This window comes from Staurois parvus, unplaced genomic scaffold (assembly GCF_062004578.1).
Source record: "Staurois parvus isolate SC_StPar_1 unplaced genomic scaffold, SC_StPar_1.0 ptg000566l, whole genome shotgun sequence".
Classification (NCBI taxonomy): domain Eukaryota; kingdom Metazoa; phylum Chordata; class Amphibia; order Anura; family Ranidae; genus Staurois; species Staurois parvus.
In genome coordinates, this window is record NW_028318362.1 from 2,425,450 (window position 1) to 2,443,959 (window position 18,510).

The 18,510-nt window shown below is 37.6% G+C and overlaps 1 protein-coding gene across 2 annotated transcripts in view; it reads left to right on the plus strand.

Moving 5' to 3' along the window:
• BMPR1B (bone morphogenetic protein receptor type 1B) overlaps window positions 1-18,510 on the plus strand; it is a 658,563-nt gene that overhangs the window by 632,689 nt on the left and 7,364 nt on the right. For both annotated transcript variants that reach the window (XM_089691636.1, XM_089691637.1), the window contains one exon: window positions 12,668-12,965. In XM_089691636.1, coding sequence (XP_089547762.1) covers window positions 12,668-12,965 — 298 coding nt within the window. The remainder of the gene's footprint in view (window positions 1-12,667; window positions 12,966-18,510) is intronic.

Sequence of the window (18,510 nt, forward strand, 5' to 3'; positions counted from 1 at the left end):
CTGTAACAGAACAAGCTATCCAGCAAAAGTGACAGTAGGAGGGTTGAGATAAACCATTTAACACTGACATAGGGGCATACAATGGTCAGTTTGTATTCATGCAGTTCTTGTTCCCAAATGTAAAAGCTGTTTTTGTAACTGCTTGAGTGTTAGATAGTGTCAGTACATCTAAATCTAGTAGTCCATCTAGCACTTCCTCTCCACAGGTTGACAATGCTCCTGTGCAAAGGTGGCTATGTTGTTCCTACATAGATACGGTGAAGGAGTGTAACCACTCTAAGACAGGAAATGTGTTACTGGCTGGATCATCTGGTGAAAAAAAAGCCTTTAAAAAGAAAACAAATGCAGCCACCACATCTAAGAATGAATGCCTCAATATAATACATTTTTTTGTTTTAGAATTTAGATATGCTTTAAGGATCAGGATCTGAAGCCTCCAATGATACGTGATTCTTGGTGGCAATATGATCTGTTTAGTCAGTCATATTTACTTGGTTCACTCACAAACAACAGTCCTATACACCTCTTCTTTTGACTCCTACACGTCTATCAATTATTTCTGGGGACCGCTTCCTTCATGTCAGGAAGTCCTTCCCTACGCAGCACTATCAGTCGTGACTTGTAAGGTGGAGTTCTGACTAACAACTCTTATACCCAATGTGTACAATCTGTAGAGTATTTATCTTTTTTAAAGAAATTACACGTTACTCACCTAAGCAAATGGTGTGCGCTGAGCACTGTGCCTCCTAGGATATGCCTGTCTCATATCTCGGGAGGCATACTGTATCTTTTATTCACAAAGAGGGAGGGGGATGTCATTGTGAGGCATGCCGACTGAGCCAGGCAGAGCAAGAAGCCTTCCTTTGACATCATAGAATATGGCAGCACAGGACCTGATGACAAAACAGAAGAGGTTTCTGTAGGACAATGCTGGATCCGCTGGGAGGGTGAATATCTGAGCTTTGAAAAACACACCAGCCTGTAAGCAGGGGTTTAAAAAAAATGGAGGTGGAGGGAGGGTAAAAGATCTGCTTTAACCACCTCCCTTCCGGCCATTATATATAAATGGCCAGACGTTGGCAGTGCAGGGGCGGGTGGCCATTTATAAACGGCCTCCCTGCCCCTGCTTGTGTGTGCTCCCTGGGAGCGTGCACCACCGTGATCCGGTGCCCGCTGTGTCCTCCGGACACAGTGGAACACCGATCGTTGTACGGGACCTCTGTGCGAGGTCCCGATCATGTGATCACTGACTGGCCAATCAGTGATCACATGCAGAGTAGTAAGCAAGATATCACTTTTGACATCATTGCTTACTACATGTGAAATCTGTGAATGATCACAGAGGTCACATGGTACAAGGCTTTTCACAACAGCCTTCTACCATGTGACAAGCTGTGACCAATCACAGCTCTCACAGTATTTCTCAATGGCTGCAAGAATGCAGCCAGAGAGAAGGAGAAATGATTGCTTTTACAGCCTTTATGGGTGTAAAAGCAATCGGTGTAAAAGAAAAAAATCTTCACTACCCCCCACAAGTAGTACAGTGTCACCATGGTGACACTGTATTGCTAGGGTGACAGTATGTAAAAAAAAAAAAATTAAATAAAAATTAAAATAAAAATGAAAAAAATTATTTTTTTAAATTATAATTTTTGGTTATAAACTAATCTGGGTTATTTTTTTTTTTTTTACAAAAAAAATAACAATACATTTTGGCCAAGATTTATGATGAAATATTATTTATTTGCAAAATGTTATAAGAAAAACACTTTTTTCAAAATGTTTGGACTTTTTTATTTATATAGCAAAAAAATTAAAATCCCAGTGGTGAATAAATACCACCAAAATAAAGCTTTATCTGTCTCAAAAAAAAGCTAAAAAATTTGTATGGGTACAGTGTTGCATGACCATTGTCATTCAAAGTGTGATAGTGCTGAAAGCTGAAAATTGGCCTTGACAGAAAGGGGGTAAAAGTGTCCGGACTTGAAGTGGTTAAAGATACATCACCAACAGATAACCACCTAATGCTGCATTCTAGTCAAATAATGGCCATTGTAATGTAGAAATTAATAAAGTGACTATCAGCGAAAACACTTTCTGAGCTTTATTGCTCCCAGACATGAGTCTGATGGGACTCCTAAGAAATCTGACCCTGATGTTCATTTTATATCTAAGGTGCTTGTTTTTAAATGCAATAATGTCTAAAATGTGCAGTTTAAACTGTAAATCGGTTTTTCTAATCATTTATAGCAATTTTTCCTATTGTTTAAAAACTATAAATAATGAAAATGCAAAACAGAAGTTTATCTATTAAAAGTTCTAAGAGTGCAGAAGGGCAAGCCATGAATGGCAGTGATTTTCACATTTGTAACTCAGATAATGGTATATTAATAGATTAATTCAGAGTCAAGACAGATTGAATTCAGATCTGCCAGACTGACAGAATATCACGTATAGTTGACAGGTCCTATGATTAATTTAGTGCTGGCCTCTTGAAAGCTCATGAAAAACAGATGGAAAATGAAAATTAATCTTTTGCCTTGTGGCATAGAAAGTCTGATGCCGCAGAGCATATTGACAGAACTATCTTCAGTCATGGATAGAATTGAGTGCCATGTTTTGTTCAAGTTTCTTTCTGAATACTTGTATTATTCACTTGAAGGCAGCCATTAAAGGAATCTATTTTATTCATTCTGTCAATTAACTTAGTTTTTACATTTTATTCAGTACAGCCAGAACAAAAGTACCCATTTGATTTCCAGCTGTATTAGACCAAACAAGCATTGAAGCAGCATACCAATACTTGCCAAATAAAACATGATGCACAATATCCTTAATACAACAGTGTACTTAAAACCCCAATTCCAAAAAAGTAAGGACACTGTGTAAAATCTACATAAAACAGAGTACAATGATTTGTAAATCTCATAAATTCTTACCCGACGTAGGATTCTAACTGCTCAACAGTCCTGGGTCTGCTTTGTCATATTTTTTATCTCAAGATGTGCCAAATATTTTCAGTCAGTGAAAGGTCTGGACTGCAGACAGACCAGTTAAGCACCCAGACTCTTCTACTACAAAGCCATGCTGTTGCCATAGATGCAGTATGTGGTTTAGTTATTGCCTTGCTGAAAAAAAGACGTCGTCTGGATGGAAGCATATGCTACTCTAAAACCTGGATATAGCTATTAGTATTGACAGTGCCTTTCCATATGTGCAAACTGCCCATTTCATATGTACTAATGCACCTCCATAGGTCCTTTCCCTTTTTAGTATGGAGGATAATGACTGTTTTTAATGCAGTGCTGCCTGAGGGCCCGAAGATCACGGGCATCCTATATTGCGTTTCGGTTTAGTGCATAGAGGTGGATTCTCAGAATCTTTTTATTATATTATTACTGTAGCTGATGATATATTTAAAGTCTGTGCAATTGTACACTAAAGAACACTATTTTTAGATGCAGCTTTTGTGAACCTCTCCCCATCTTTACTTCTGAGACACCCTGACTCTCTAATCAATGCTCTTTTCATACCCAGTCATGTTACTGACCTGTTGCCAATTAACTTAATTAGTTGCAAAATGTTCTTCCAGCTCTTCCTTGTTAGTACCATTTAGTTTGCCAGCTTTTTGTTGCCCTGTCTCAACTTCTTTGAGAAGTGTTGCTGCCATCAATTTCACAAATACCATATTTTTTTTATATATATGTAGTAAAGCATGTATGTTATACTCACTGTGGAACCTAAGGGGTTAATCCTTTGCATTGTATAAAAAGGCTGTTTGATCCTTTCTTCTCTGCCCCTCCTCTTGTTCAAATGTCTACTCTTATCTCCTGATAAGACAGACTGAACCCGTAGCTCTTCTGCACATGCTCAGTTTAGTGTGTAATGCTAGAGAGGTTTTTTTTTTCTTGGAAGAGTGCATGTTATGAGCACGGGGCCAATCAGCACTGCCCAGAGAGAGGTCAGGGGTTTTGCATACTCCTAGAGCAGAAATACAACTCCTCCTACAAGCTTTAACCAGTGCTCAGCATGTCACAAGACTGATCTAACTGCTGATGAGAAAAGGTATTTAGCAGTTTATATTTACTAAAATAATTGTATTTCCATGTTCAGTGTACTGTGGGAGGCCAGATGGAGTGAATGCAGGGCCCTGGGTTTAGTAACACTTTAAAATAGTAAGTTTTCTCAGTTCAAACATTTGACATGTTTTCTATTTTCTATTGTGAATAAAATATGGGTTTATTAGATTTGCAAATCTTTGCATTCTGTTTTACTGTAGATTTTACACAGCGTCCCAACTTTTTTGAAATTGGGGTTATAATCAATTTCGTGTGATCATCCAGTTTACTACAGAATGCTGGGTACTACAAGCTGTGCTAGTGATTACAGATAACCAGTGCTTCATTAGGGAGAATTCAAAGTGTGTATTAGAAAGATAATCCACCCAAAAGTGATTTTTTTAACTATTAGTGGGGCCTGCTGGTTTGAATCATCCTATGATACATACAGTTTCTGCTATTAGTCTCTCTTTTTCATTATTTTTGATATGCTAACTCTCCATGTCATAATGTTATATATCAGAGAAAGAACAACAGGACAAAATGTGGTTATTTTCCAGAGCTTTAAAACAGCTCTCTAGGATATAAAAAAGAAAGGAATCATAATTCTGATAAATGTTTGAATAACAAACTGCTAATGAGTAACTTGTGTAGAGGCAAGAACAATTTTATCTTCCTTGCACATCAGTGCACACTTGGTTTGATATAATGGAGATAGCAGCAATCATACAGTCATTTGGACAGCCTGGCAGTTGAATACAGACCATGACCATATGTGGTATATAATATGGCATATGGACAAAGTGAGGATTATTATTCCATCCTTTGAGACCAATCGCTCATCATGACAAGCTTATGTTTCACACTTTAAGAATTGTCAACCATAGTAATGTGATCTTTCACCACAAGAAAACACAAAAAACCCAGCAGTATTGGTGTTTATGGGAAAAGGCATATGTATATTGTAGACTCAGGATGATACAAAGCCAGGTATAACAGAAATAGCCATTCTCATCTTTACTGGTGCAGAAATAGTAAATATATTTACATACACAGTGGCCAGGAAGATGAGTAACATTTTATTATTGTTTAACATCTGATTCAGTGATTACATTTTGCATATTTTGCTGACTGTGCAATGTATAGATTTATATCGTCCATATATTGTCCAATATATATTGGAACTGATTTAGGAATTACTTGTAATAGTGTAGCTATGTAGGGTATTATTTCTGGAGTGCAAGTGTCAAAAGTGCTTGTTATTGTTCATTAGGATTGTATAGCTTGTCAGAAAATCTCAGTGATTTTCAGTGATCTTTCCCTTTTTCTAACAGAAGAAGGAACAGTATTTTCACTGTATTTGCACTAAACAGTATACTCAGAGTCACAGAGACTGTCCTTACATGGCTGGAATTTTGCTATGTATGTGTCATTTTTGACAATCTATCATGAAGAGCATGGAAACAATTGAAAAAGAGTATTTCTACACACAGGATATTTCACCAGACAGTAAGAACGAGTGAAATAGAGAGATTTCATTTCCCCAAAATTTCAGTGAATGAGGGGAGTGAGGAACTTGCCATTTGGTAAGGTCTTGGTAAAAGTCTTGCATGGGACTTTGATCATCTGATTCAGTGATTACATTTTGCATATTTTGCTGACTGTGCAATGTATAGATTTATATCGTCCATATATTGTCCAATATATGTTGCAACTGATTTAGGAATCACTTGTAATAGTGTAGCTATATAGGGTATTATTTCTGGAGTGCAAATGTGTCAAATTGCTTGTTATTGTTCATTAGGATTGTATAGCTTGTCAGAAAATCTCAGTGATTTTCAGTGATCTTTCCCTTTTTCTAACAGAAGAAGGGACAGTATTTCACTGTATTTGCACTAAACAGTATACTCAGAGTCACAGAGACTGTCCTTTCTATGTATGTGTCATTTTTGACAATCCATCATGAAGAGCATGGAAACAATTGAAAAAGAGTATTTCTACACAAAGGATATTTCATCAGACAGTAAGAACAAGTGAAATAGAAAGCTTTCATTTCCCCAAAATTTCAGTGAATGAGGGGAGTGAGGAACTTGCCATTTGGTAAGGTCTTGGTAAAAGTCTTGCATGGGACTTTGCTTTGCACTAGAAACAATATGAGTATGGCCCATTCAAGTTATGGGGAGTTGCTGTACAGTTGCACAGGCACAGCCAGTACAGAAGAAATATCAGACCTGAGGATTTGAAAACCTGAGGAGGCTGCTGCTGTTATGGAACGGTGAGTATGTACTTACATGTGGGGTTCTAATTTTAGTTTAGTTAGTGGACTACGGAGGGTGGAATGGGTGGTATTTTAATAAACCAAACTTGTCTTTTAAAGGAAACCTGTAATGAAAGAAGTATTGATTTTACCATTGCTACCTCCTTAGAATATTGGCTGACTGGACATCCCCGATCTTAACAGTTTCTAAGTCAATGTATGCAGATTTAAAAGTCAGTAATGATATGCATACCTGTTCTAGCTCAGCCAGATAAGCCATATTCTTTCAGTATAGGTTTCCTTCAAAAAATCCCAAAGAGGACCTAGGCACTCCATTTGAGCTGGAGTAGGGCTGATGGACAGGGACCGTGCTTACTTAAGACTTGATGAGTATTTAAATAATCCAAGTTTATATTAGACCTTGGCATCGAGCAGCTGCATATGATAAGTTATGTTGCATGCTCGTATTTGTATGTGGAAGAATATGGATCAAACAGTTAAAAACTTGCAGTAAAGACTGTATTGAGAATTTACTGTTCCATGTAAATCTGCTGAATTGATTTTTCCTAATGAGTCTAGCTTTTATCTCTGCTGTTTTCAAATAACTCAACCAAGAAAGAAAGCAAAGCACAGTAACATTGAACTGTTGCCTGGATGTAGCTTAGACAGTGCTTTTATGAGTTAATAGGATATTCATTAAATGCAACTTAATATAGTACAAAAATCAGTGACCTAAAAAGATTGTGATTTACGTATATACCTTTGTAACAGTCAGTGGCTATGAAGTACCTCAGTGATATTATTAGTTCTGTTTAGCTCATTTTTACTGCTGACTGGTTTAAGGCCTTCTCCTCCCTTTGTGCCATTAAGGTGAGATCTTTACCTTGTACCAATGTAGGAACAACTCTTGTCTAATAAACATTGTACACACTAACAATGTATCAGAATTCAAATGGCTACTTCTTTTGGGTTGGGCTACTAATATGCTGATAAATCTGCTCTTCTACTCTGGAAGTAAATGTGTTGCAGTTAATAAGCATAATTATACTTTATTTCACTCTGTTCAGACCAAGTAACCCCCCACCCCCTTGCCTTTAGGGGATTGTTGGACTAAAACACCCGGACACCACTTTTTTTTTTAACTGCTACATAGCACTCTACAGGGTCCTGTTCCCTCATTTGTAGTTGTGAGTCTCCACCCATAGACACTCTTAGCTTGAATACGGAGAAGAGACGTAGGAGGTGCTCTACTGACCTGTTAATTATAGTATAGTGGGGGCAGGAGCACAGGAAGAACAGTAGTTTGCAGCAGAATATAGTCAAAGACTAGAGCTCTGTACTCACTAGCCATGCTCCTTCCCCACCCCCTACCCAATTGACTGTTTTTCCATATTCCGGCCTGCAGTTTCAGATGTGATTTGAGTTGCACATTATCGCATGATAAGGGAAATCACATCATGGTGTTCATTCACATTAATGTGACTCAGCAGTGACGATTTTGGAAAAGGTTCTTGTACTACTTTGGTGCAATTCCATTGCGATTTTGGCCCCATAAAATATATACAAACCTTATCAAAGCTTCATCCAAGTAGCACTACATAGTTACACTGAAAGCCAGGGTATCAAAGCAGTGTCAGCCTAGCCTCCAAATTCAGCATTCCTAGGTAAAACTAAATGACCCTTTATATGTGTGCAATATACGCAGTGCAAGGATTAGTGATATACATACTTATATGAATGCAAGGATGAGCCTGGAAATGTGCAGGCTCTTAAATAAATAGCTCTGTCATGATTTAGAACTGCTAATGCAGGAAACAGTCTCTGCATGCCTTCAGGCAGATGAAGGAAAAAATGCATCATCTAACAGATTGCTGTCACTGTGGGAAGCAAATCATGTGTGTCTGAGCTAGTTACTGAGTGATAGGGCTGAAAGCTATCCAACACTGCTTTGTGTCATATCAGGAGCCTATGGGAATGCAAACATTCCTCCTAACTGTCCCTATTTTGCCCTGACATTCTCAGTTTTTAGACTTTAAGGCCTTTAAACAGGAACAGCAAATGGACAGATTTGAGGTGGTTTACCTGGCAGATTTACCAGGGGCTTCAATGCCCAATACTCCTATAGTATGATGCACGAATATGAATAGGACAGTATATTACACCCCATTCCTACAGTTTATGGGCTTATTCAATAAGGCAGTGCAAAGAGACCTTACGATGTTTAGAGTTTGGTCATTTATAGTAACCCATCAGATTTTAGTTAACTATAGTTAGATCAGTTAGGAGTCAGGAGTTTTGCTTGCTAGAACACCAGCACATTTTGCACTCTTAGGGGCAGGTCTGTGACTGTAATCATGAACTGTATTTGTAAGGGAATACCAGAGAGCGCCAGACTAAGTGCACCATAAAAATCCTTTAATAAATATAAAGACAAATGGCAATTTACACAAAGAAGGGTATATAGTTCTTGTCATAAGGGAATTCAGCCAGCTGACTGCTGATTCAGTCTGTGGTGGTGGGTGCGACTCCTGGCCTGGATTGGTGTGCACCTCTCTGGATGAGCAGTCAGCTGGCTGAGTTCCCTTTTGACAAGCACTATATGTCCTTCTTTCTGTGAACTGCCATTTGTCCTTCTATTTAGGTTTTTTATGCTACCTTTAGTCTGCCGCCTTTTGGTGTTTTTTACTTCATAGAGATTTCTTCAGTCTTTGAGGAGCTGCAGCAAGGGTATTAAGAGCACACAGAGTTAACCCTTGAGGAACCATTATGGGCCTTATGGACGTTTGAGTGCAGCTTTGTATTACTCATGTATTTTTTAACACTCAATACTCTACTTTTTGTGCCATTTCATGTTTTTTTATTATGAACTCTAATTCGAATGCCATTGAAAACCATTGCTCATTTGTGAGCCTAAATTTATTACAGCAATAAAATAATGATATATTTATGAAAAAATCCTTTCATGCTTAATTTAAGAGGTGACAAATCCAAAAAAGGGTGTTAGAGATAAGTCAAAAGGTCATACATTTCAAGGAAGTTTTCAGATGATACTGTTTTATCCATCTAATATATACATTATATATATATATATATATATATATATATATATATATATATATATATATGACAGTGCTAGGCCCTGCCATTGTCCAAGTTTAGGAAAAAGACACAAATTCACTTTAAGGCAGAGTACGAAGCTGCTGAGGATTATATCCGAGTATAGAATACTGGCTTGTCAGTATTCTCTTGGTTTTGTAGTCCCGGATTGGGGCCTGGAGATTGAAGGATTCAGTGTCTTGGGTGAGACAAAACCTTCATACCTGTGTTCTGGTATTACCAGAGACCTGCAGGCCTTTTCCTTCTAGAAACTGTACCCCTGAATATTGTATTGTATTCCTTAAACTACGTATATAGCATTTTAACTGCTCCATGCAGGTGAATTCAGCAGCATGAGAGGGGAAAGTAACCTGCTGCTGGGGAAGAGGGGTCATTAAAGTGTACCCTTTGTCTTACCCTGCATTGCTAAAGCTCAGATCCTACGAGGAATGATTTACCACATGAAGCAGTAACGGCAAACATGCAGCTAATGTTACACACTGTCACAATTAATAGGGAAACACGCACACACACACACACATGCCATGCCATTCCAAACTGTGTTTTAAAGGCTGCATATGACTCAGTCCCTTTTCATATACCAATGCTAGTGATTGGCGATTGTCTAGAGCTGTCACATGGGGGAAGGTAGAGGGTGCATAGCCCTGTGTAAGCTCCAACTAGAGCTACTGGATCCTACACAGGTCTTCCTTCCTTTGCAGACTGAATGAAAAGGCTGGGGAGTCAAGGAAAAGGAAATTTTTGCTGCAAGTGAGAAAGCATTAAAGGAAACATGTTACTTTGCCATGCATGGACAAAGCACAGATCTGCTTTAACCTAACTGTAAAGATTTTCTATACCATTAGTTAAATCTTATTTCTTCAATATGCAACTGATGTCTTCCTGTCCTTTGTACAGTCTTAAAAAGTTAAATTATTGGGGCTATTTGTTATATTATATATTTCTAATAACATTTCTTTCTACACATATTTATGTTGTGATTAAGCTGGATGTTTGCTTATCCTTCACTGCACATATGGAGTGTTTTATATATTTCTTTCGAATTTTTGGTCATGTCATAAGTTAATAGGGTTATTCTGTATATTTATATATATATAGTGCCCCCTATTGTTTCATTTAAAAAGTTACATTGTAATAGTGGGTACCTACTTCTTACATAACCATAAATCCTCTAATGATATGTATTATTGAGTAAAAAAATGTGTAGCTGACCCTTCAAGTGTGTACCACTTTATACAAATATATAAGCAAAGTTAGGTGCTTAAACTCTACAAATGTATATATCACCAAATTGCAATGTGACTGATGCGAATGTACATTATAAAGTGTATATGCAAAGAGCTGCGTAAATTGGCGGTGCTATATAATTACCTGTAATAAATAAAAATAACTAAAAATAATTAAAAATAAATTGCAAACACTATCATGTAATATTCCAGTCCATATTCATGTATAAAACATAAAGTGCAAAAAAACTATATTAAAATGTCCCATACCACAATGTGAGTATTAAAGCGCTTTATATAGTGCTTGGTTATTTCTCTTCCTCCTATTTGGTTACTTCAGTGCTCCACCACTCCAATGTACTCACCACGGATCTATGACCCCTTTTTAAAAGGAAGGTCATAAGTGCTTACTATCCAAGGATCCAGATTCAGATCTGTGGTGAGTGCACTGGAGTGTCACACGTGGTGGAGCACTGAAGTAACCAAATAGAAGGAAAATAAATAACTAAGCACTACTGTATATAAAGCACTTTAATACTCAGATTGTGGTGTGGGACATTTTAATATAGTTTTTTGCAATTCATGTATTATACATAAATGTGGACTGGAATACTATATGATGTTGTGTGCAATTTGGTGATATATACATTTGCAGAGTGTAAGTGTCTAACTTTGATTATATATTCATTTAAAAAGTTACATTGCCAAATCTTTATACTGGTACTAAATGTATTACCCATAAGATGTCTCTTTCCCAAACTGTAAACCCAGCTTTTCTTACTGATTTCCAATCCCCTATCTTAAATTAGCTTCTGCCACAAGAATTGAAGGCCTTTGTGTTTACTTATACATCTATTAAGATGGGAATAGACTTCCCATTAGCTCTTTTTGGAACATTTCCACAAACCGTTATATATCTTGATATACAGTAGCTAATACAGAAGTACGTATATTGAACTTCCAACTGCTGATTCTACCTTGTGATTGAATTGCAGGCTACTAAAAAAACAATGATGTTTTTGTTACAGGAACTCTTTGTCAGGTGCTGATATAATGATTATTATTTATGCATGTATGCTCTCATGCAAGCAGGAATTTTGGTGTTTGTTAGCGGTAAATAAAAGCATGCTTTGCAATCTCTACTTTATGAACCATTTGAACACTTCTGCCTGCTGTTGCTGTACTTTAGCTGATCTGCTCCAAAATAATTTTGGTAAGTCAGCTGAAATGTTTACGGAGCAAGAACAAATCTATTTTTATTAAAAATATGAGTTGCGTGTTATTCAGTCCTTCGGTATATGCTTTCATAAGCTTCTCCGTTAAAGTTGCAGCTTATTGGCATCTATATGCCAGCGAGTATGATAAATGGCCTTAATATAATACATTCGCTTGTATAAATAAGGTAATCTATTCTGTATACACATCCATTGTTAACACAGAGCTGTCAAAGGGGTAAGGTTAATTTCTCCCACTAGTCTGCTTTTCATTTCTGACCTGCTACAACATAGTTGACAGATGTTACTGCCACGAATGTTCAGTAGATGGCAACCTTTTCCTTTGTAAAAGCCATTTCTTCAAGTCTTGATGTCTTAAACCTTTGATGATCTTTAGAACTATTTTAAATTTTAAACAATTCAAACTGATTTAAACGTGCTGTTTTTATCAAAATATTGTTTTATATATATATATATATATATATATATATAAATATATACATACACACACTGTATATGTAGCAGAACTCATTATAAAGTTTAAAACAGTGTTTTTATTTCTATGACATGTTTTATTAAAAAACATAAGATTAAAAAAACTGCTGATGTCCACATCAACCAGTTAGGAGTTAACTTCAGTCTCCTTGTCTGCATGGGAAAATGTCATTTTAAATATAATTGGCTGTGATTAACTACACCTTACTTCTTGTTCTAATTTTTTTCTATATAATTTCTTTTATAGAGCCTGTTACTTCACATGCATTTACATGTATTATCTCATGTATTTTTTTTCAGGGTTTATTGCTGCTGACATTAAAGGGACAGGATCATGGACTCAACTGTACCTCATTACAGATTATCATGAAAATGGTTCCTTATATGATTACCTAAAATCAACCACTCTTGACACCAAGGCAATGCTGAAGTTGGCATACTCTGCAGTCAGTGGTCTGTGCCACCTGCATACTGAAATATTTGGAACAAAAGGAAAACCAGCCATAGCCCACAGGGACCTTAAAAGCAAAAACATATTGGTGAAGAAAAATGGAACGTGCTGTATTGCAGACCTGGGATTGGCAGTAAAATTCATTAGGTTAGTAATGTAAGATAATTAGGTTAGTACATAATATGTTATTTGCTAGTTCAGTGAAGCAGAACCAATGTCTTTGAACTCTCTCTCTTTCTGTCTTCTGTGCGGCCCCCTCCTTTTCTCTCCTTCTGAGTCAATGAAATGATCTTTCTTCCTGAATTTGTCGCTGAAAATTTATGAGAAAGTGTTGGAGAGAACAGCATAATTTGTACACCATTGTGAACATTTGTAAAATATTTAATTACCCTGATGACTAAAAAGTCAAGTGTATTTGAATGCTTAAGTAGAAATTGAGTTAAAAAGCTAACTGAACACATGACATCGTACTGGTACAGCAGCAGAATTAACAGAATAGTAAATGAAATGCCATAACGTGAATGTCTATGGCAATTACCTAACATATGTGCTATAATTTATTCATGAAGCATGCTCTGATTCTTTAGGAGATATGTAACTGACACCGCTAAAGAAATCAATATAAAAAGGGCCAGTACATATTGTCCATATTTAGAAATCAATAGCAAACCATTAATCACTCGCTCCTCTTTTATACATCTCACTCTTTGTTTCCATCTCTCTCTGTACACACTTAAGCAGAATATTTTTTTTTTTATTAGAGAAGGATAAGAAAGACAGGGACAACAGTAAGATGTATATTTACCTGAACTTCCCCACTCCATGAGAAAATGAACCCTGACATCAAGCATTAGCAGTTGACTGCCTAAGTGTGAGACCTTAAGAACAGCACATAAGCTGGGCCTGTACTCAAAGGTATATGAAAACATTACAGTTGTAGCTGAATACAAACAGGGTTAGCAGTGATCTAACTGGCTGGCCATGTACCATAGGATAACATGCTCATGACTTGCGGGTCTTTGTGAGCGTGGTAATGCATGCTTATTACATTCAATTTTCCCTTCTTGTTGTGACCTTTAAGTGACTTTATTAAAGTTCTGGGCCAGTTTAGAATTATGACCACCATCTTGATACATATAGTTGAATGAGGTACATGCTATGGTATGATATGGTTGCCTTTGGTGCTTTCAATACCTTTTTTATCCTTTTTTTTTCTTGATATGCTCTTAGAACATCTAAAGCCTAACTCACTGTTTAATGTCCCTTTAAATAGTTAATTTGGTCCAAGCTGGCCCAAAGAGGTGTGCTAGCTGGCATGCTGTATTTAGCCTCAGCTACATACAGTATGTAGCACTGTGTTGCAGCAGTAGGATAGAGACTTCCTGTCTCAGAACAAAATAGAGTTGGTCTGAACACTGCTCAGCCATTTATAAAAAGCTTTTGTATTCTATAAATAAATGCAGAGCTTCCTCTGATTGGCTTAGTCAGAGATCATCATCCGCCCACTATCCAGCCAATCGGAGGAAGCTTTGTGTACATTCATAGAATACAAATCTTACAAAGAATGGTAGAGCAGTGCTCATCCTGACTTTATTCTGTTCCGGGAGTGGAGGTCTGTGTTCCACTGAGGCTGAGGCTACATACAGTTAATACTGCGTGCCCAGCAAGCACACCTGTTAGTGTAGAAAATAGTTTGTTTGGACCAGCCTGGCCCGAATGAACTATTTAAAGGTACATTAGACACGCAGTTAGGTACTAAGGCTGAGTCTTTTATAATGCCTGATTTTTGAGTTACAAGAACATATGTGAAAATTGATAGGTGTTGTGCCTTTTTGCACTTTACATGGGATTTTTTGCAATGCCTGATTTTTTGGTGGCAGGAGCAAAGATAATGGTCAGTTCCGTGCCTTAAGCTGGTCATACACTATACAGTCTGTTTGTACAATCTTTGTACAGTCTCCTTTACCAAAACTACAATCTAAATAATCCATTCAATTTGTATCAAATCAGACAGACCCTTGCACTACATAGTGGATTGTAGACCTGAAGGAAATTGTACATATTGTATAGTGTATGGTCAGCCTTACATTGCAATGATAAACATGTACCAATTGAGATAACTGATCAATGGAGGGAATCTTTTAGCCTTGTGTGTCCCACTATCCTTGTATAAGGATAGGGGTAGATAACTGTAGCTGTTCCTTTCCAGCCCCATTTCTCTTGCAGATTAAAAGAAAAAACACTTTCAACCAGGGTGCCCAGGCTCCCTGGGGTGCCTTGAGGTTTCTTCAGGAGTGCCTTGGCAAAATGCCTAAAAATTGCAGTTGTAAACAAGCCAGCAGGTGGATCAAGCCTGCCTTTTAGTTACATGAAGCCACAGGTTTTCATTGTGCACCATTACGACCTAGTCACCAGCATCCCAACAGCCAATGACATCATCAGTTAATATGGAGGATCTTGGTCGTCTGCACTGCATCCTTCTTTACCCCTCCCCTGCCCCTCTCCATCAGCACTGGGGTCACTTTAGCTCAGTGATGGAGAAGAGAAACATTGGAATACTAGTCAGTAGCAGTGTGCAAAAGTGTATTTGATTTGGAAGAATAAATCACCTCTAATGTTGGGAGTCCTACATGTGTGGATGTCTCTGCATTATATAAAACTAGTAGAATAGTTTTTTACATTTTAGAATGGGGTGCCTCAACACTGTCCACAATTTTAAATGGTGCCTTGAGATTGTCCATAATTTTAAAGGGTACCTTGACTGAAGGTTGAGAAACACTGTTTTAGTGAACAGTCATAACAGCACAAAAAACTATATGGCCTCTGCTCTTGAAAGCAACGAGTGTTAATTTTCCAATTATTTTGCTGCTCTCAGATTCTGACCTAATTTTTTGTTTAACTCCTTCATTAAAGATTAATTTTATTATTCTACATTGCACAGAGCAATGCTGCCTTCACAATTACAATTCCCAAAGAAAATTGCTTATAAAACAGATTCCTTTTCATTTAGGAACACAAACACTAATATATATGTTTTCTTCTCCGAGTCATTCCATCCCATTAAAATCTAATTTCATGAAATAGGTATTAGAAGGCATAGTACATTTTAAACAGCTTTGACATTAGAAAGGCTTCCATTAAAAAAGACAATAGAACCAAATCACTTGTGCTTTATTTACTCAATCCAGTTGTGACTACAATAACTCCAGCAGATATCATAAGTAGTCCAATGCACTTACAACAGAATGATGCTAAGAATATCAATACCAAGGCATGGCAAAAAAATGCTTTGTTTTAGATCAAAGTACAGTTTAGAGTTCAGGAAAATACAAATTTTTTTTTATGTACTCTAAAGATTTCATTGTTACAGCTGTTGGAGTTTAGTCAAATGCTAATGAAATGTCAGAAATGGAACTGCCACCCCACTGAGTTCTATGTCTAATTGTGTCTGCGCATTTGAATACTTAAATCTAGCCTGGGGAAAGTATGTCCCTCCACTGTGTTCCTGGTTCATGCTGAAAAAGCCTATTGTTATTCACATTGGTGCACTAGCCAGGCAAAATATGGGGATAGTTTTTGACAGAGTGATTGATTGCTGTTTTCATTTAATGTGCAGCTCCACCTCCCCCCAGTGCAACTTAAACATCCTGTATGAATATATTAAGCATAACATAATAGAGTTTAGATTTGGATGAAACTGATGGCTTACAGAGAATACTGCACAAGTAGAATGTGGTATATACATTTTAATAAGTAGTAAGCCTTTTGTTTAAATAGGTAATATACCTCTGCTGTTCAGACAGTATGCAAATGTTATAAAATGCTATGTAAGGAAAGACAAGCATTAGTCAGCAACAAGTATCATGTCCTGTCATCACAGAATTGCTCAAAGCTTAAAGTGCCCATAGGCATCAGACTCAATTTTTCAGTCCAGAAAACAAGTAAAAGCATGTTATTACAATAATATATAACCCATTCAAATTAACCTGTAACACTTACTGTTCCCACTAATGCTTAAACCAGACCTCTTCCCCCCTCTTTCAAAACCGCCAACATTTTATGCAGTAGGTGTGTAACATATGTCTATGCACCATTTTCTTCATGAGTAGCCTTTTCATAATGTCTGTGCTGCCTGTTCCCACTTGCCATTTTCAACATTAATGTCATTGGTGGCTGGTTTCTTCCTTGCTTCCATGTTGGCCCACCAATGACATTTGTGCCTCAGCTCATTGTATTGTACTACTGTATACTATAAGCACAAAATGCAGCATCACATGCGCTATACAACATTACATTTATCTTGAAAAAAATCTCATGAGACCTTTGGGAAGTGAAGAGTTACTTTTAACCAACAGATGAATGTAATGCTGTACGTCACATGCACTAGATGAGGTGCATAGCATCATGCACTTCAACTTGCGCATCTTGCACTTTAGGAACAATATCTCCCTGAACAAACTGGTGACATTGCCTTTTCAGGATGCAGCTGTGAGACAAGGGCTTTCTCACTGGTGCTTCAAGGAATCCAAGAAGTGAAAACACAAAAAGTAAATAAAAGCTTAAAAATAAAGAAATAAAAATGAATGGTTGGTGATTTCACATCAGCATACAAAGCCTGCAGGCTGATATGAGTTTTACTGAAAGAGGGGAAAGATCTACTTAATGCTGCACCTAGTCCTGAAATTTACCATTTTAAACATAACCTGACCATATCTTAACCCTTAAAATGAATTGAGAACACCAAGCCCTAAAACATAACCTAATACCCAATCTTTCTTGGCACTAACTGAAATTGAAAACAAAGTTATCACCTTTCCAATGAACTACAAAATCCTTTTCCTGTGTAATAAGGGGAGGAAGGTGTTTGTAGTCAAAATCGGGAGTACAACCTAGGGTGTCACCCTAGGACAGTGATGGCGAACCTTTTTGAGCCCGAGTGCCCAAACTGCAACACAAAACCAACTTTTTTATTTCAAAGTGCCAACACTGGAATTAATCACTTGCCTACCGGGCACTTCTACCCCCTTCCTGCCCAGGACAATTTTCAGCTTTCAGTGCTGTTGCACTTAACAAAGACAATTGTGCGGTCATGCAACACTGTAACCATATGCAATTTTTATCATTTTTTCACACAAATAGAGCTTTTTTTGGTGGTATTTAATCACCACTGGGTGTTTTATTTTTTGCACTATAAATGAAAAAAGAGCAAAAAATTAAAAACATAAAAGGTTTCCTTTGCTTCTATTCTAAAATTTTGCAAACAGGTAATATTTCTTCTTTGATGTGCGTTGGTGAGGCTGCACTGATAGGCAGCACTGACGGGCATTGATGAGGCGGCACAGATAGGTAGCACTGATGGGGCGGCACTGGTGAGCATTGATGAGGAGGCTCTGATGATGCACTGATATGCAGGAAATGATGGGCACTGATAAGCGGCACTGACAGCACCAACTGGAGGCACTGACAGGCGGCACTGACCGGCGGCACTGCTGGGCATCATTGATGGGTGGCACTGATGGGCAGCACTAATGAGGTGTCACAGATAGGTGGCACTGATAATGGGTACTGATAGACAGCACTGATAGGTGGCACTGACTGACATCACTGCTGGGCACTGACTGGCACAACCGCTGGGCACTGACTGGTGGCACTGACTGGCAGCACTGCTGGGCTGCACTGATGGGCACTGGTG